This window comes from Pristiophorus japonicus, chromosome 10, assembly GCF_044704955.1.
Source record: "Pristiophorus japonicus isolate sPriJap1 chromosome 10, sPriJap1.hap1, whole genome shotgun sequence".
NCBI lineage: Eukaryota > Metazoa > Chordata > Chondrichthyes > Pristiophoridae > Pristiophorus > Pristiophorus japonicus.
In genome coordinates this window covers 106,096,900-106,117,747 of record NC_091986.1, presented here as the reverse complement: position 1 = coordinate 106,117,747, position 20,848 = coordinate 106,096,900, and the positions used below count along the sequence as shown (strand labels likewise).

The 20,848-nt window shown below is 45.1% G+C and overlaps 1 protein-coding gene across 1 annotated transcript in view; it reads right to left on the bottom strand.

Moving 5' to 3' along the window:
- Positions 1-3,329: 3,329 nt before the first annotated feature.
- slc36a4 (solute carrier family 36 member 4) overlaps positions 3,330-20,848 on the bottom strand; it is a 457,837-nt gene continuing 440,318 nt past the window's right edge. The window contains exon 12 of the mRNA XM_070891988.1: positions 3,330-3,782. Within this exon, the coding sequence (XP_070748089.1) occupies positions 3,463-3,782 (320 nt within the window). The 3' untranslated portion in view covers positions 3,330-3,462. The remainder of the gene's footprint in view (positions 3,783-20,848) is intronic.

The following is a 20,848-nucleotide window of genomic DNA, read 5'->3' as shown; positions in this document are numbered from 1 at the left end:
TTGAGTTGCTACAGCTGAGCCCTCTACAGCCAGAGCTCCTTGAGGCCGCCCACCTTGGATTTCTGAAGTGACTTCAGTGGATGATCACCACCCTTCCACCTGTTGTAGCTACTGGGTAGTGTCTCGTAGGAGCAACAGGCTAGCTAAAAGAATACTTAAGGCAGGCAGTAAGGATTTGCATAAGGGTGATCTTTCCTCTACAATTTATTTGTTCCAAATTGTAAAATTACCTGCTTTGAACTAATTTGTTGCTGTGCACTTTTTGGACTGGTATTTGGCCATGCCTAGTGAAACGGTAGCAATACCCATGCTGGTGTTGAAGTTGAGGGCATTCATTTGGAGGGTATAAGGACTGGGTCTGATGGTAGGAGTGACTGTTTGTGCAGGGGTTAGGGATGATTCAACCAAAACATTCCTCAGTGATGCAATGCTTTCGATCTTTGGCAGTTAGCATGATTAGTGACCCTTGACCTTCCTTGGCAACCTTAATTTCCTGCTGTTCTTCCTGCTCCTACGCCTCCACTTCTTCCTCCCTCCAAATTACAATGTCAATTCTCCACCCCACCAAAGATATATTCATTTAATTCTTTAGCGATTTCAATGGCTCCACAGGCTACACATCCTCCAGCATTTCCTGTTCGAGAGCTCTCATGGTTTCCACCTTTTCTCAAATCAACTTTTTTCTCATGAATCACAAGTATTTACCCTTGATTTCAAACATTGCCACACCATTTCCATTAGCAAAGTTATGAAACGTGCAATGAAACAACAACGGTTCAGGAGACTCTCTCTCCAGGCTGTATCGAAGAACACCTCCAGACCTATCCAGGCAGTGGAACCTTTGTTTCAAGCTGCCAATTGTTTGCTCAATTGGAGCTCTGGTAGAGGAGAATAGTGCTGCTCTGTGTCTATTGATCAGGCTCCTGACATTGAGTGCCTTGCATCTGAGGCATGCCTGCTATCCTGGTCAAGCCCAGAACCCTGTCTTCCTGCTTTGCTGCTCCTCCTCTAAAATAGATGAATTTGTTTTGCTTAGTGAGGAAAGTATCAGTCACCTGCTTGATGCAGCAATGCATTGTAAATTGACTGATACTGTTAATGTCATCTGTTGGTGTAGACATTTAGGCCACAGTACCCTTCAGAGCCACAGGCAACAAAGGGTGTGATCTGGTGCGGGCTGCATTGGTGATGTAACTGGTGACATGGCTCAGTCACTGCATCCCTGGTGAAACAATGCCACTGGATACGCTGCTCCTCAGTTTACTGGAGGTAAGATTTTCTGTTCCTGTACACTGGTTTGTCTTAAGACCTCCTGTGTCCTCCCCTCCTACACACTCTTCTCCAGCAGCTGTTGGTCTCTGCACTCTGACTCACTGCTCTTCTTCCTCCTCCTCCAGCTTCAATGGCTGACTGCGTCATACACTCACGTTGGCAGAGTAACTGTATTCACAAGCCCCTGGGCAGAGATTGTCCTACAGCTCCAAAAATAACTCTCCACAATTTTTGAACTCCACTGGAGCAGCCAATACAGCCAGAAATAGGTCTAAACGTCCACAAGCAGTCTAAAATCACTAACCAGAGACTTCCTTGACTGCAGCTGAGGATTCTGTTAAATAAACTCTGGTGCAGCCTCCATCCTGACCATTGTGGGTGGGTTTTAGAATGAACAAATACTGTGCTTCCAAAGTTCAATTTGGCAGAATGAGTAACAAATACTAATAATTGTCTTTGTTATTTGTAAAAATGTGAAATAGATTCAATCCTTAAGCAAGTAGATGTCTCCACACTGTCTTATTTCCAAACTAGCTAAATTTGATTATTATTCATTGTGTGAGATGTTTCCACACACTCAAATTCAGAATTATCTGCTAGATTTTTCTCATTAAAAGGATAAGACTACTAATACTTAAACCTATTGTACATCCCCAGCTCGTCTAGGTATCAGTGAGCCACAACAACAATTACATTTTGTTACATCTGTGCTACATCATTTGCAATTATAACATTTTTACCTGTACTTGTATTCAGAAATCTACGTTTTGCTTCCTCTTCTCCTCCTTTGTTAGATTTGATTTTCTTTTGCATAGTGCACCTCCTTTATTAAACTGTCTTTTGGATCAATAAAGAACAGCTTGTTACAAGTAGGATTTTATATGAACTACAAATTAACGAAGGAGCCAGAAAATTGTGCTTTACATTAAAGGATTATAGCTCAATTAAAGAGCTGCATGTCTTGTCTATAATTATGTTTACTTTAATATTTTCCTTTTAATGTTCCTATTTATGTTGCCTTCAAACCTCCTTCAGACTGCTGGATGGGACAATTGAAGCTGAGGACCTCTGTGAGTGGCATCAGTGTTAGCAACATGGGATAGAATACAATTCCTTGATGATTTTCACCTCTCTCTGCCAAGATAGAGCCACTATTGTATGTTCCATCCTGGGACTTGAGAGAGAACTTGAAAACTTTCCCATTGATAATACACACATATGGATTTGAAGCTTGAGTTCAAATCACTGTCCCAAGAACTGGAGTGTAGCAAGCTTTCAGCTGGAGCTGCTGGGCTGGCATGTCAGCTTTGAGCCTGTTCATGATATTCACATGAAGGCTGCTGAAATAGAACCAGATCTCGTTTGTTGCCAAATTGCATTTAAAACATTTTATTTTGGGGTTGTGAGGCAGTAGAGGAGGTTAGCAGAATGCATTTGAAGTGAGGCAAAATCTTAATCACGCTAACCATTTTCAGTTTACCAGTACTGGGTTAGGTGTTCTGCTGTTGTCCTTATGCTCTGAAGGGACAGGCATTATACTGTTTAGTTCACAGAATGACAACATTAGAGAAGAGGATTGTAAAGGTAGTGTGAGAACATTTTCAAACTGTAAGCAAATCTATGTGTTTGTGCATTACACATGACTTAAATTTCTATGGAGAAATCAATCAGACACAAACACAGGGGTGAAGATATCATGATGCAAATGCACTGCACCAAAGAACGTTACGACATTGATTCATGTTTGCAACTCCCAAACTCTTAGCTTCCTAATCTCAGCACAGCCTATCTAAGAGAAGTGCTGAGTAGAAGCAAGACATTTCCCCACAAAGAGTGAGGAATACTGGACTGCTAGTCAACCTATGTCACCTATCTATATTTTCCAATGGCCAAAGAGCAGCATTGTCAGAGTGGGAGAGGAGAGGAGGCAAAATATATATGTTAAGAAAAAAAAGGCCATTGCTTTGAACAGTTTCAAAACAACCAAAAAGAACTTACAAAGCAGCCTAAACCAGATTCTCAACAACTATTATGTCTTACATGTTAGTGTGTAAGAGCTTTGGAATTGCAGTGAAGAGCTTAAATACTCAATGTAATATTTCCATTTTCACCCCATAGTAATATAAAATACATAGCTGTAGATAATTTCCACAATTCCTCTAAATATAGCTGGTCTAAAGTACTTTTTGTTCAAGAGCTGGAAATATTAGCCCAAGAATTCAGCACAGTAGAGTTGAAGTAGATGGAGGGACTTGTGGTGGGTTTAATCACTGATGCTGTCTCTGGGTAGATGATCTCCATAACAGTCACATATGTTCCAGTCAAAAAGCCAATGATTCCTATGAGTGCTATGAAGATGTCCTTCAGGAGCAACCAGAGGGAGATTCCTTCTGCAGAAAAAGTGATGATCTCCAGCAAAGGGGGGAAGATGAGGGCCAGAGCACTACTGCTGACTGCTCCAACAAATGAAATCACTAAATCAAGACGTGGAATTAAGATAGCTGTGGCACCTGCATAAAAAAAACAGAAAGGATGCACAGGATTTAAACAGAGAAAACGTTAAATATATATAACGTCTATTTAGTACATTGCTAATTGTGCAAAATATTTTATACACAGATGTATAATCAGATGTTAAGAGGAACACATATAAAGCATTTTGTAGAACTAAAAACATATATTTAGAATTTTTAAAACTACATATCAGATTGCTGAAAGATTTTAGAATGTAGCTTTTGTTACTAGGTGAAAACTTGACTCAATTAGTAGTGCTCTCACTTCCAAGTCAGAAGATTATGGAGGTAAAATTGGATAGCGTTGGCCTGCCAGAGCACACTGGGCATGGGGAACAATCCCTGTGTTCATGACAGCCCAATTTCGGGAAGGAGTGCTGAAATAGGGGTTCATCCCCTACTTGCATATGCAAAGGGTCTCACATCTGTTTCTGTCACAGATCCCGGACACCTATACGTTAGCTTTTACCAATATGGTAGATGGTTCATTTCTTGCATGAATTGTAGGATGCATGCTGCCTGCCATATTGGATGCTTAGGCGCCTATTTTATGCCTATAAATTAGACTCCTAAGCATATAAAAATAATGGATTTTGCCGGGCGTTAGCAGGCATGATCGGTGGGAAAGTGTTTTTTCCCCAACGGGTCGGGACCCCACTGCCAAGCGTCTTTATCTAATGTCGTATCTGTCAGCGCTCAGCAGACCCGACACATAGGCATGGGGAGGCAAATAAAATCATTAGTGGTTTGTTTACAGGCACTTACAAAATGGTTTCTTCCCTAGGTTTTTGGATTTGACAGAACGTTCACTAGTTTCCCGCTGTGCCTAAACCTCGTCTGTGAAGTTGAGGTGGGAGGTCAGTGGCCATTGAATCAGCTGATGAGTTGACAGCTTCAAATGTCAAGTCAAAGCTCCCAGCTGATTGAGAAATGTTCACTTAACCACTAGCTCCTCTCAACTGCCTTTCCACTACAGATTCAGGATGCTGCAAGTCTTTACACAAATCTCCATCTATTCTGGCCTCATTACCTCACCCACCATTGACAGGTCACTTCAGTCATTTCTACTTCACCTGCCATCTATTCCATCAGCCTGGGTGCCCTTGAAACTCACTCACTTTGATCCTCGGAATCCCACCACAATCAGCCCCAGTGACACCAGTGACACCAGGCACATCAGCAGCACCACCAATGACACCAACCTTCTCTGCAATCAACTGATGCTACACAGGACATCAGTACACAACTACATTGCTGCCCAGGAGGCAAGGGATGGCTTCACCATGGCCAAATTTACTTCACTTGATGCTGCCATAAGATGCGAGAGGCTGGCACCACCCCACACCACACCATAAAGCACCTAGAATGACCAAGCCATTCCTTTCACACTCATCACCATTGCGGGGGTACCGTTATAGAAACATAGGCCCCAAGTTTCCACACGCGGCGAAAATGGCGCACCTCAGAGCTGGGCGCCTGTTTTTCGCACCGAAAACGGCGCCAGAAAAAAAGTGCGGTATTCTCGAGCTCCTTGGAGCTCAATGTCTGCTTGGCGCGGCGCACAGGGGGCGGAGTCTACCACTCGCACCGATTTTGTAAGTAGGAGGGGGCGGGTACAATTGAAATGAGGCTTCTTGGTGCCGGCAACCCTGCGTGTGCGCGTTGGAGCGTTCGCGCATGCGCAGTCTGAAGTAAACATTGGCACTCGGCCATTTTTAAAAGTACTGCAGAAAAAGTGAAGATTTGTTTCTTGGACTCCTGCAAAGGCTTGTATTTTAATTTTCTTGATATTTCTGTGTGTGAGGGAGTGCTTTTAGCAGCACTGCTGAATAAATCACCTGCTGAAATCAGCGAGTTCAGCTTTTCACTGCTAAACTTGCAGAACCGGTGCCTGCAAATTAAGGACTGTGTGTTTGGAGAAATAAAAGTGCCAATTCAACTTTGCAATGGATCAACATCCACCAAGAACAAAGAATTTATTGCATGAGGAAGCAAACCATTGCATAATATGTGGTGCACCCATTCTGCAAATTTAAATATAAAGATGTCGATGTGGCTGCCTCTCCCTGTCCAAATGGCCTCAGTCAGTCCCCCTCACAGCTCAAAGGCTGCTGCTGTTCTTTCTTCGGCTCCCGGCCAGCCACTGACGCCGCTACAATCCCATGGCCGAATGGCCTCAGTCAGTCCCCCTCACAGCTCAAAGGCTGCTGCTGTTCTTTCTTCAGCTCCCGACCAGCCACTGACGCCGCTACAATCCCATGACCGAATGGCCTCACGTCCGCTCCTGATTCTTCGGCTGCCTTCGAGCCACTGACGCCGCCCCATAAGCGTGGCCGAACGGCCTAAAGAATTTTAAATCTGCAGCTGCGTGTGTCCTGTGTTCATTCTTCGGCTCCCGGCCAGCCACTGACGCCGCTGCAATCCCATAGCCGAATGGCCTCAAGTCCGTCCGGGTGCTGCATCTTCGCGGGGAATGAAGGCCTGTCTCAAGCACCGCAGCTCAGCTCGAAGGCTGTTTGCTGCCTGCCGCTGCCATCGAGACGAGACACTGACGCCACACCCCTGCCTGTCTCCAACATGAAAGGCCTGCCTGAAGCACAGCAGCTGCTGCTGTTTCACACAGGTAGGAAGATGGTTTATTTAATATTTTCTTTGCTTATACATTTTTATTCAGGTTTGATTTATTTGTATAATTTTTGTATAAGTATAACTAAGGATTGATTGTACAATTTAATGACTTCCCTTCCCCCCCCCCTCCCCCCCACCTCATTCCCTACGTCTAATTTGTAACCTACGCCTGATTTTCTAAAGTGTAGACAAGGTTTTTTCCAGCGTACAAAAATCTTCACTTACTCCATTCTAAGTTAGTTTGGAGTAAGTTTTCACTGTGGAAACTTTGAAAACAGGCGTAAGTGGCCGGACACGCCCCCTTTTGAAAAAAAAATTCTGTTCAAAAGTGAAACTGTTCTAACTGACTAGAACTGGAGCACACTCAATGTGGAGAATACCGATTTCAAAGATACTCCGTTCTACACCAGTTGCTCCTAAAAATCAGGAGCAAATCATGTGGAAACTTGGGGCCATAGAAAATAGGTGCAAGAGTAGGCCATTCGGCCCTTCGAGCCTGCACTGCCATTCAAAAAGATCATGGCTGATCTCTGCTTTCTGTCTGCCAACCAGTTCTCTATCCACGTCAGTACATTACCCCCAATACCATGCACTTTGATTTTGTACACCAAACTCTTGTGCGGGGCCTTGTCAAAAGCCTTTTGAAAGTCCAAATACACCACATCCACTGGTTCTCCCTTGTCCACTCTACTAGTTACATCCTCAAAAAATTCCAGAAGATTCGTCAAGATTGATTTCCCTTTCATAAATCCATGCTGACTCGGTCTCACCATTCACTGCAATTCATGAAGCCACTTCCAAATGTGCACTTAAATCTGTCCAATAACAAAAGTGTTGAAAATAAAGGTTTCAATGTTTGACATTACATTAACAGAAACTTTACATGAACATTGGCGATAACACCCAAGTGCCTACCCTTGTGTGTTGTTAGTTGGTATGAATGCACTAGGATGAGGGTGAGTTTGAGGGGTGGCTAGTGAGATGGGGATGTGATAATGTAGATCAAGAGGGATGGGTGGAGGTTCAAGGTAAGTTGGTGTGAGAAAGGATGTGCAGGAGTAGGGTAGGGAAGGCAGAGTGATGGGGATGTGATGAGTGGCATAGCAGGGTGAGGTTGCGTGTGGCTTTGCATTAACATTTCATGATCTACTGAGATCATTGAAAGGTTTGCGCCACTGCTGCCTGGCCCTCCTGATAACATCCCTGCTTGTGTCCTCCTGTGCAATGTGCAAGCAGGCTGCGTTGATCTCCTGGGGAAGTATCTTCCACCCATGGGAAGGGAAGAGGACCTCCCTGTGTGCTATGACTCCCTCCATAAGCATATGGAGGGTGTCATGGGAGAGCCTGGGTGCAGTCCTGCACCTCTGTGCAGTGCTTGTCAGTGTTTGCAGCACCTCAATGCTGTAGAACACTGACAGCACAAATGTCAAAAGAAAGTTGGCCATCGTCCTTTTAAGGAAACCGGCTGTTGACGAGTCATCAAATGATGTCACTAGACGCGCTTCCTCTAATTGGCCGGAAAATGCGCTGAGCTGGCCTAACGAGCCCAATCACAGTAAATTCATTTCAGAGGCCGGGATGGAGCCAGCAGCGAGGTCGGGACCCGCCACCAACGTCGCCCACTTCGGACTTGCCGATATTTGTAAAATCCAGCCTAAAGATTTCTGGGTCTGCAGCCAGATGCACAGAATTGTCTGGACGCAGCATATATCAGAAAATCAGGCAGTTCAGAGAGCATGCCTTTAAAGGTATCTGCCTGATTCCATAATGGAAGGAAAGAGAAGTTGGTCAAGAGTGGGAGTAGAGATTTTCTGCAGCAGGCATTGACAGCCTGTCAAATCATAGCATCGCTGGTGGCCTTTGATCTAATTTTAGTTTTTAGAAAATTATTTGAATTTGGTACTAAGGACTGTGGAATCAATCACACGTTATTTAATAGCAATGTAACATGGTTTAGTTAGGTGAAGATCACTAGTCCATCTTGTCTGCGCATAATATTATCCCATTCTTTTCTGTCAGATATCTATATCTGGTCGGCTGCTGGGCAGGAAACAGAATTTAAAAAATGATAATGAGGTCCTGCTGTTAAATTCAAAAGGACCTCTGTCTTCCTGGCATTTCCAGGATTCTCCCCGCAAACATGCATCCCCCACTGCCTCCCTGTAAATATCTGGTAACACACCATTCACAAGATAAATTCATTCATCTTTGTACTATTGCTTACCGTGGTAAAATGAAACAGAACTAATAAAAAATAATGAATAGTGATTCACAATATCTTCAGTTTCAGTTTGCTCAGTGATAGCCTATGAGGGTGATTTTAACCCCACTGTAGATGTAAGTTATGCAGGGTTCTGGGTGGTGCTGAGGCCGGGGATGTCGTATACAGAATTTTCAGGGGGCATTTGATAATATAGATTGCTGATTAAGATTGAGGTGCATGGAACTGAAGGCAACTTAATGACATGAATAGGAAACTGGATATGAATAGGAGACACAGGCCTGAATTTTCCATGGTGGTAACGAACACGATTGGTGATGGGTCGGGTGGGAAAGTTGTTTTTTTTGAGAGTGGGTTGGAAACCCGCTGTCATCTCACTCCTGTGCACCTTTCCCACAGGCGGGTCTGTCATCGTGGAACCGACCCGACCTGCAGCGGCGAGGGACCCAATTGAAATCATTATGAGGTACTTTATAGGCACTTAAGAGCTTTTTCCCCCTACTTTTTAAATTTCCCTGCATGGTCCCCGGATTCACGCAGCTCGGGAATCACATCTGTCAACCTGAGGCGTGAGTTCCGTGGCCATTGCTTCAGCTGATTACAGCATGGAAAACAACCCAAATTAAAAACATGTTGATTACATCAGCTAACAGATTGATGGAGATTCTGTTCTACTTGAAAAGCTACTGGTAAATGTTAATTCATAAATTCCTGAAAGGATATAAGTGCTAACGTGGATGGTGAAGGAAATACATTTTTCACTTGCCATTCTCGGTTGTTGCCTTCCAACTCAACAGTAATTGCAGTGAATTGACCTACACTGTAAAAAATGACATATACTATTTAACTACATTTTTGTGTTGTTTATGGTCCTGTTTTTCTCACAGTATACTGCGATTGTCCAATTACACATTAAATCAAGTCAACCATAACAATTTCATTCTCATCACTCATTCCACTGGTTCAATTTGCTTTCAGTCCCTGAATATGACTGATTTAATTTTTCAGTCTGAGACTTTAGGGCGAATTTCTGTGGAGATTCTCTCACTTGCCCATTGCTAACTTCAGCTACAGAAATACCAAAAAGACATTGTAAGCACGCTCACACTATTTTTCAGAGATTCCGCAGCTCTTCCGCTGAACTTGCATAAGATTGTAAATCCACCCCTTTACAATTACATTTAAAATCTGCTTAATTGTATGTATTACCTATACACACGCACCTTTTATTTCTGGAAGTTACAGATACAAAAGTCTATAGATTTATGACTAAAGCACCAATAACTTCCCAATTAATGTACTTTCTAAATTATGTTCTTGATCATATTTGTAGATGGAGTCATATTACTTAATGATATTATTTAAATATTTCTTTGTCACTCCTATATAGAAAATAGGAGCAGTAGTAGGCTATTCAGCCCTTCAATACGATCATGGCTGATCTATCAATACCATATTCCCGCTTTCTCCCCATACCCCTTCTTGATGCCTTTTGTGTCTAGAAATCTATCTATCTCCTTCTTGAATATATTCAGTGACTTGGCCTCCACAGCCTTCTGTGGTAGAGGTTCATCACCCTCTGAGTGAAGAAATTTCTTCTCATCTCAGTCTTAAATTTCCTACCCCGTATCCTGAGACTGTGATCCCTTGTTCTAGACTTCCCAGCCAGGGGAAATATCCTCCCTGCATCCAGTCTGTCCAGCCCCATCAAAATTTTATACGTTTCAATGAGATCCCCCCTCATTCTTCTAAACTCTAGTGAATACAGGCCTAGTCGACCCAATCTCTCCTCATACGATAGTCCTGCCATCCCAGGAATCAGTCTGGTGAACCTTCGTTGCATTCCCTCTATGGCAAGTATATCCTTTCTGAGGTAAGGAGACCAAAACCGCATACAATACTCCAGGTGTGGTCTCACCAAGGCCTGTATAACTGTAGTAAGACATCCTTGCTCCTGCACTCAAATCCTCTTGCAATGAAGGCCAACATACCATTTGCCTTGCTGCACCTGCATGTTTGCTTTCAATGACTGGTGTACAAGGATACCCAGGTCCCTCTATACATCAACATTTTCCAAGCTATCACCATTTAAATAATACTTTGTCTTTATGTTTTTCCTACCAAAGAGGATAACTTCATATTTATCCACGTTATACTGCATCTGCCATGTGTTTGCCCACTTACTGTCAGAAAGCCTGAGTGCAATGTCAAGGAGCATGGAGGAGTCTGGCACCAACCTTGCATAGGGCTTTGCACAGAACTTGGAGCCCATCCTTTCCAGCATAGAAGTAATGGGCAATTCCATTGGAGCACTTGTGGACCCATCATGATGCAGCATCTGATGGCCGATGTCTCAGGTTCCATTGCAGCACTAGCAGAAACCACCCAACGTCTGGGTGCTGCAATGGAAGCTCATACTTCTATCAAGCAAGATCAGCTTGCTGCCATGCAAACACAGACTGCTGCCATCATGGGTGCAGTTACCAGTGTTGAAAGGGGCTGGCAGGGTGTCACAGCAGTCCAGCAAACTGTTCTCCAACAGATTACTAGAATAGCTGAGGCGCCGCCCGGGGGAGTGGCAATGGCTCGATGGAGCACGAACCTGCTGGCCTCTCAGGCTGTCAGCATTCATCCTCCCACCACTGTCACTTTGCCTGTGCCCTTGCTATTGCCGGTCTGCCAGCCAGCCCAGAGTGCTGCCGCCCATGCTGAGATAGTACAGTCTGCAGCCGGGCCTGCTAGGCCCAGAGCTGTTTGAGGTCGTCCTGCAAGGCCATCTACAGTCTCCCCCACTGAAAGTCAGCAGCATTCCAGCAGCTATTTTGCATCCACTGGGGTAGCACTGTGTAGGAGCACTGGGACAGGCAAAGGCACACGGAAGACAGGCATTATGGGATTGCTCAAGGGTGATTATTTGACTTTAATGTTATGTAATATTAGATGGATTGATGTATAAAGTTGGCTTGGAATGCTTTTGTTGTGGCTTTTATTGTAGCATTGTGGCCAAGAGGATGCTGTGATGGTCCATAACTGAAGGAAGGTAAGGTGGGTCTGTGGGTGAATGAGGAATTGGGGTTACGTTCTCTGGTACCGCAGTCAGATCAGTTGATCACGGACAGCCGGCCAGAACGGAACTGTCTTGGTTGCCTCCTCCCTTTCTCCACCTCTTCAGCTTGCTCCTACTCCTCAGCTCTTTGCCGTATACCTGGTGGCAAGGGTTGTGCCTCCATGATGGTGACGTTAGACCACAACAAATCTTGAGATGCATTCTAGCCAGTACTGCAGGGCACCTCCAGAGCGGTCCAGGCTGTGGAAGAGTTGTTTAATGATCCCAATGATCTGTTTGGACAAACTCTGTGTGGCAGCATGGCTTTCATTATATGCATGGTGCCCACATGTGGTTGGGTTGCTGGTCAGTGGATAGCTCTTGTTGTCCAGTAGCCACCCTCTGGTTTGTTGTGGTGGCTAAAAAGCAGATGTACAATGGACTACCACAGAATGAAGGCATCATGGCTGCTGCCAAGATACCGAGCATTGGCTTGCATGATTCGCTGAGTATGGTCTCACACTAGCTGGACATTGAGGGAGTGGAATCCCTTCCGATTGTGGTACATCTGCGAGTTCACATGGGGCACCCGCAAAGCAACGTGTGTCAGTCATCTGTACCATGAATAAGCCTGCTATCCTGGCAAAGCTGCCTGCTCACTCCACTTGCTTCTCTGTGGCAAGGCAGAATGAAATGGATTCACCTCTCTTTGCATACAGAGCCAGTGAATTCCTTTATGCAATGATGAATGACGAACTGTGAGATGTTACAAATGTCACCTGCTTCAGCCTTGAAGGAGCCCGACGAATAAACATTCATGGATATACTCATCTTTGCAGCCATTGGCAATGCCATCCTAGCCCTGCTCTGAGGCTGCAGTTCTGTCTGCAACAGGAGGAAGATTTCAATGAGCACCTCCTTAGTGAAACGGAGACATCACATGCACTGTTTCTCGCTGAGGCTGAGGTAAGAGAAATGCTCCTTGAATACCCTGGGTGGATATGGCCTCCTTCTGAAAGCTCTTCTTCCTCCATCTCCCTCTTCGAGTAGTTTGTCCTCCTCTGTGTTGCCTCTGCTCATTCTCCCTATCATGCTGCAGGCCAAGGGAGATACAAACTACAGCATCCATGTCTGGGAGCAACTGGTCTGAGCAGAAGTCTTGAAGTAACCTTCCACACTACACTCTTGAGACTTCAGCATCTTCAAGAAACACCTCTACAAACTCTCCGAGAACCGGTAGAAATCAATCAGCAACTAATCTGAAAGCAGGTGATGATCTCTTTAAATAACGCTGGTTGAGAGTTCTTCCTGCTGTTGAACACGTATTTAGCTGTACAAGGTTAAGAGAGGGCGTTGGCTGCATCATTGAGGGCGCAAATGGCAGCACTGGTGTCAAATCAGAAAAAGCAGACAATGACGACGAGATTCAACAACACCTCCAGCACGCCAGTGCAGCCTTTGGCCGCCTGAGGAAAGTGTTAGAAGAACAGGCCCTTAAATCCACCACCAAGCTCATGGTCTACAGGGCTGTAGTAATACCCGCCCTCCTGTATGGCTCAGAGATACGGACCATGTACAGTAGACACCTCAAGTCACTGGAAAAATACCACCAACGATGTCTCCGCAAGATCCTACAAATCCCCTGGGAGGTCAGACGCACCAACATTAGCGTCCTCGACCAGGCCAACATCCCCAGCATTGAAGCACTGACCACACTTGATCAGCTCCGCTGGGCAGGCCACATTGTTTGCATGCCAGACACGAGGCTCCCAAAGCAAGTGCTCTATTCGGGACTCGTTCATGGCAAGCGAGTCAAAGATGGGCAGAGGAAACGTTACAAGGACACCCTCAAAGCCTCCCTGATAAAGTGCAACATCCCCAACGACACCTGGGAGTTCCTGGCCAAAGACTGCCCTAAGTGGAGGAAATGCATCCGGGAGGACGCTGAGCACCTCGAGTCTCATCGCCAAGAGCATGCAAAAATCAAGCGCAGGCAGCGGAAAGAACATGCGGCAAACTAGTCCCATCCACCCTTTCCCTCAACGACTATCTGTCCCACCTGTGACAGGGACTGTGGCTCTCATATTGGACTGTTCAGCCACCTAAGGACTCATTTTTAGAGTGGAAGCAAGTCTTCCTCGATTCCGAGGGACTGCCTATGATGATGGTGATGACACGCTGACTGATGTCACAATCAGTATCATTTGCATTCTTCCAGCACAAGCTCCCTCACCTGTGCTAGTGACCTCACCAAAATAGTGTTGGGCGCAGCCCACACCAGAAGTATGCACATGTGCAGTGCAGCCGCCATTTTGGCCACAAAACATTACCCATAGCACCAAAAGGCAGGTGCTATGGTGCTGACAATCGTAGCCATAATCTAGATACCTCACCTGCAATTTTCTCCAAGTCCCTTGTAGCCTTCAGCTCTGCCGAGCCTTTACCCCATCACAACATCTCTTCCAATGCAGTGTTCTATTTAGGAAGTGTTCATGGCCAGTACTGGATGAAAATTCACCATTGCAGTAATAATTTCCTATTATTTACATCCTGGCTGAGTCTTTGCACAACTTTTGTCAAGGCCAGTTTATCTTATGTAAGTTGGGTCATCCAAAGCAATATGCTTATGGAAAATTTGACCAGTGCTCTATATAGTTAATTGTTTGCTTTTTATATTGTTTTTTACAAATCACCTTTTGTACCTTCGAGCTACCTTTTAGTGATTTAAATACTCAGACTCGTAAATCCCTATCCCCGCATGCTGCCCTATTTAGATTATACTCCTGTTCTTATGCCCATGTACACTACCTCGCACTATGTTACATTAAACTGCACATGCCATTGTTCTGCCATTTGCTTAATTTATCTATGCCCTTTTGCAATTTTCTGCTCTTTTCTTCGCAAATCATTATACATCTTTGCTTAGGATCATGTGCAAACTGGTATTCTATTCCCAAATTTAGGTCATTTTTCGAGAGCACATTACCCAGCCCAAATCGATCATCATAGGCATTCCCGCGAGTCGAGGATGACTTGTTTCCATGCCAAAAAGTTCACAGATATTTCAATGAATGTCCTAATATTCCAGGTCCCGAACTAAATCTTGAAGGGTGGAATATGCCTGTGCGTGGATATTTTTAACGTGTCTTGGCCGTTGCACAACAGCCACCACACGGGCTTGACAGAGCACGGTCTTGGTCCAGTGGCAAGGGTTATCCAAGACAACTGGAGACCTGCTTTGCTGCACAGACCACACATGTCACAGTGTGGGCTGGCCTATGCTGCTCCTGGGCCCTCGCCCTCCCTCTACAATCTCTCGCCGCTCCTTCGCCCTGAACTCGCCGCTCCTGCAGTACCTGGCCACACTCCAATCAACAACTTGGATCTTGGTGACGTCCAATCCAGTCACCCTCTTCGCTGCCATTGCTCTCCTGCTCCAGGACGTGCTGCTCCCTGGAGTGGTATGCCGCCATGCTCCAAATAGACAGAGTGGGTCTGATGCCATCATTCATGACGTGTTTTAAGCTAGGATTCTTAAAGGGACCCTGGGCACATTAATAAGAAATAGGAGCAGGAGTAGGACCTTACGGCCCCTCGAGCCTGCTCCGCCATTCAATAAGATCATGGCTGATCATCGACCTCAACTCCACTTTCCCGCCCGATAAAGTCCTGATTTGTGCGTTTAACTCGGGCGTGTTAGGCTGGTTGCGCGCAACATCCTCAGGATAAGCGGGTTGTCTATTAACATATGCTAATCACTCAATTGGAGTGATATTTCAATACACTTTTAAGTTTAACATTGCATCCACGGGTTTCCCGGGCTTCCTGAATCTTGCCATTGAGAACAACGCGAGAACACAACGGCAATTGAGGAGGCTGATTAAAACTCATGGAAATCCTGCAATAACTATTCAGTACTCACAGCTGCTTTCTAGTGTGAAAGGGTTTGTTCATGGTACTGTTGTTGAAAGTTTGCTTTCTACACTAAATTTTAAGTTTAATCTAACTTTTACTGTACAATAATATAAATTATGCCAATGCACCAAGAATTTCATTGTGCATAGCCTTCGTCTGTAGGGTGTCCCATCAAAGTTTCAGCCCTGCCGCCGGCTACAAGCTCAGCGATGGCTGCTCCAATTATCTCAGGACTGTCTCCTCCATGGGGGTTAGGTCAAGCAGGCAAACTTGTTCCCCGCCGGTTAGATACTGCTGCCTCCGGTTGTGTGCCGCCTTGTCCTGTAAGAGAAAGTGACGTGTGTCAGTGAGCGTGGTTCAATGTATTTGGGTGATGTGCCTGTCATAGTTGAATAGTTGCAGTGTGTGAGATGTGGGTGTGAGGCTTGCAGCAGTGGTAAATGTGTGATGAAGCTTTGAATGTGAGCTATGAGTCATAATTGATAGAGATTGTTGGCAGGTTAATAATGAAGGTGCAGTGTGTGAGGTTAGTGGTGCAGATGTTGACATATGGCTTTTGAAGATGAATTCACAAATCTTGATCGCTCGTGTGAGGTCATTAAACTTTTTTCTGCATTGCATCCAGTCCTTGGGGCTACACTGCATGCACTAACTGTGATGACTATCTGCTCCCATTCCCTTCTCAGCGTGTGTCTGGAGGGCCTCCTGGCCCCCTGTGGCTAGAGGACACCTCTCCTCCTGTCCACCTCCTGCACCAGGGCTTCGAGTCGTGCATAAAAATTTGGGAGCCCTTTCTCTGTCATGTTGTGCCATCTTCACTCTTACTGTGAGTCACACACTCCCGTACAATAACCTCCAGTACCTGCTTCAGCAAAAATGCACCTCCCCCTTAAGAGGTGCAAGCTGGCTTTAAGAAATGCAAGCTAGTTTTCATTGGTGCTAGCCTTGCAAGAACTTCGGCCCCCTGCTGAGGTTTGCAGCCACTCAACAGCACGTTTAGCATTGGGTTGCACGCTGCTGCCATTTAAATTAACAGGCAGTATGAAGTTTGCACGTTGCCTGCATCGGAAGAAACGGGCGCGGAGTAGTCGCACATTGCTTTACCCGTGCCCGTTTTCGGGTCACATCAAATTTCTAGGCCTTTGTGTTAAAATTTTCTAAGTGTCTTTTTCAGTGTATTCAAATTTCTTAAAGCTTTTTTCAAATTTAGTGTTGCAGACAGGTTTGAAAACCAATGAGGTGTCCCTTGGGCCTGTCCCTCTGCTGAGGAGGAAAAGGAGAATCAGGCATTCCGCCAAAGAGATAGGAGGCCAAATAGGCAGAATTTAGGCATCATGGGCAGTCTCTGGTCCCTACCCACTGGTACATCCTTCTCTGGTTTAAATGGAGGTAGAACGGAGAGCGGGCAACCTATCTGTGTGACAGCCTGTCAATAAGGCTGACTTTCGAGCGGGGAACCTGTTAATAAAATAACAAGTACGGATAAAACTCCACGGTGTTCCATAAATCCTCCATCACCCCCTCCTGCTCTGAAACCCGGTCCCAGTAAATATCGGCCCTTTGTCTTCAGTCAATCAGTTGTTTGTTGATAGGCATTCAACTTACATCCTGAATAATGTGAATCCAGCAATTTGTGGAAAATAATGGCAAAGATTGCATATCCTCACATTATGTGGCACAACATTAGTGAACTGAATCACTGGGGCTCTCATTAGCCGCTTTCATTTTATCTGTTCCTAAACTTTACAGGATATTGGGCTAGATTTTCCATTATTTTGGCATGCATAACCGCCACTTAACATCCATCTGAATGCTGAAATGAGGTGTAACGCCCAGATATCGCCCATTTAGCCACAAAATGGAAACTGTCGCCGAGCGTTACTTTCGCCATGTACGTAACGCCGGGAAAAAATATCGCCCGCCCACTTTTTTGGGGCGGAATCATCAGAATGGGTGAACCCAATGCCCATATCAGCCAGCGTTACTTTCAGCACATAATTAACGGCGAGATATAATAATACCGACTGCCCACTGTTTTTTGCTATAAAGATCACATTTGCCAAAACTAACGCACAGTATATCGCCCATCCTTACTTTCAGCACCTCGCACACATCTCGCTGACAATATCGCTCACTTAAAAAACCGCTATGAAAAAGTTGAACTAACTGGAACTACTCACAGCAGTATGGAGGCCATGTTCTAAATTGCAGGTTGCATCATTTAAAAGGCTGCTCTGCTTCAACCTCGGGGGAGTTCGGATGTACTCTGGAGGTGTTTTGTGATGATGTGAACATCTGAACAAACATCTTTTCATACTGTGGACGATTGGAATTTAATAGGTGTCTTATTGGGGACATTCATTCTTTGTGAACAATCGGCGGAAAACAGATAGCTATTGGAATGGGGCCTGCCATTTCTCACCCTATCTTGATGACCACTCACATGCTGCAAACTCAAGATGGCAGAAGGTACACTCGACAGCATCATGTGACAATATAAGACATGACAGACTGATGAGGAGGACCAGACGTTACACCCCCCACAAGTACAGGCAGTAGCAGTCTTACCTAAACTTGTGCAACACCACCTGCCTTAGGAGACTGCGCCTCCACAAAGAGGTTATCAATGAGTTATGCCAGCTCATAAGGGGAGATCTGCAGCCTGCCAGCACCATCAGGACTGCACTGTCTGACGTGGTCAAGGTCACCACGGCACTGTCGTTCTAAGCGTCGGGTTCCTTTCAGGCCTCAGCTAGCGACATTTGCGGTATATCTCAGCATGCCACACATTGCTGCATTAGACAGGTCACTGAAGCCCTATACGCACGCAGGAGGGACTTGATCAGCTTCCCTATGACCAGGGAGGCACAGAGTGAGAGGGCTCTAAGATTCTCCAGAATTGAAAACTTCCCCAAGGTGCAGGGAGCAATAGACTGTATGCACATCGCGATGCGGGCACCTTTTCAGGATGCAGAGGTTTTCAGGAACCGCAAGGGATTCCACTCCCTGAATGTGCAACTCGTTGTCAACCACCAGCAAATTATTATGGCAGTGAATGCTAAATTTCCGGGCAGCATCCATGATGCTCACATTCTGCGTAAGAGCACTGTATCTGACCTGTTTACCAATCAGCCACCAGGTAAATGCTAGATGCTTAGTGACAAAGGATATGGCCTTGCCACCTGGTTGATGACCTCCCTGCATGACACCGACACATAGAAACATAGAAATTAGGTGCAGGAGCAGGCCATTCAGCCCTTCGAGCCTGCACCGCCATTCAATTATATCATGGCTGATCATTCAACCTCAGTACCCCTTTCCTGCTTTCTCTCCATACCCCTTGATCCCTTTGACCGTAAGGGCCATATCAAACTCCCTTTTGAATATATCTAACGAACTGGCCTTAGCAACTTTCTGCGGCAGAGAATTCCACAGGTTAACCACTCTCTGAGTGAAGAAATTTCTCCTCATCTCAGTCCTAAATGGCTTACCTCTTATACTTAGACTGTGAGCCCTGGTTCTGGAACTCCCCAGCAATGGGAACATTCTTCCTGCCTCTAACCTGTCCAATCCCGACAGAAGTTTATATGTTTCTATGAGATCCCCTCTCATTCTTCTAAACTCCATTGGATACAAGCCCAGTTGATCCAGTCTCTCCTCATATGTCAGTCCTGCCATCCCAGGAATCAATCTGGTGAACCTTTGCTGTACCCGCTCAATAGCAAGAACGTCCTTCCTCAGATTAGGAGACCAAAACAGAACACAATATTCCGGGTGTGGCTTCACCAAGGCTCTGTACAACTGCAGTAAGACCTCTCTGCTCCTATACTCAAATCCTCTAGCTATGAAGGCCAACATGCCATTTGCCTTCTTCACCACCTGCTGTAGCTGCATGCCAAACTTCAATGACTGATGTACCCAGGTCTCTTTGCATCTCCCCTTTTCCTAATCTGTCACCATTCAGATAATATTCTGTCTTCTTGTTTTTGCCACCAAAGTGGATAACCTCACATTTATCCACATTATACTGCATCTGCCATGCATTTGCCTACTCACCTAACCTGTTCAAGTCACCCTGCAGCCTCTTAGCATCCTCCTCACAGCTCACACCACCACCCAGCTTAGTGCCATCTGCAAACTTGGAGATATTACATTCAATTACTTCATCTAAATCATTGATGTATATTGTAAATAGCTGGGGTCCCAGCACTGAACCCTGCGCACCCCACTTGTCACTTCCTGCCATTCTGAAAAGGACCTGTTTATTCCGACTCTCTACTCCCTGTCTGCCAACCAGTTCTCTATCCACGTCAATACATTACCCCCAATACCATGTGCTTTAATTTTGCACACTAATCTCTTGTGTGGGACCTTGTCAAAAGCCTTTTGAAAGTCCAAATACGCCACATCCACTGGTTCTCCCTTGTCCACTCTACCTGTTACATCCTCAAAACATTCTAGGAGATTTGTCAAGCATGATTTCCCTTTCATAAATCCATGTTGACTTGGACCGATCCTGTCACTGCTTTCCAAATGCGCTGCTATTTCATCTTTAATAATTGATTCCAACATTTTCCCCACTACCGATGTCAGGCTAACCGGTCTATAATTCCCTGTTTTCTCTTTCCCTCCTTTTTTAAAAAGTGGTGTTACATTAGCTACCCTCCAGTCCATAGGAACTGATCCAGAGTCAATAGAATGTTGGAAAATTATCACCAATGCATCCACTATTTCTCTGGGATGCAGCCTATCAGGCCCTGGTGATTTATCGGCCTTCAATCCCATCAATTTCCCTAACACAATTTCCTGACCAGTAAGGATTTCCTTCAGTTCCTCCTTTTCACTAGACCCTCGAACCCCTAGTATTTCCGGAAGGTGATTTGTGTCTTCCTTAATGAAGATAGATTCAAAGTATTTGTTCAATTGGTCTGCCACTTCTTTGTTCCCATTATAAATTCACCTAATTCTGACTGCATAGGACCTACGTTGGTCTTCACTAATCTTTTTCTCTTCACAAATGTATAGAAGTTTTTGCAGTCAGTTTTTATGTTCCCAACAAGCTTCCTCTCATACTCTATTTTCCCCCTCCTAATTAAACCCTTTGTCCTCCTCTGCTGGATTCTAAATTTCTCTCATGTTTGCTGCTTTTTCTGGCCAATTTATAAGCCTCTTCCTTGAATTTAACATTATCCCTAATTTCCCTTGTTAGCCACCATTGAGCTACCATCCTCGTTTTATTTTTACTCCAGACAT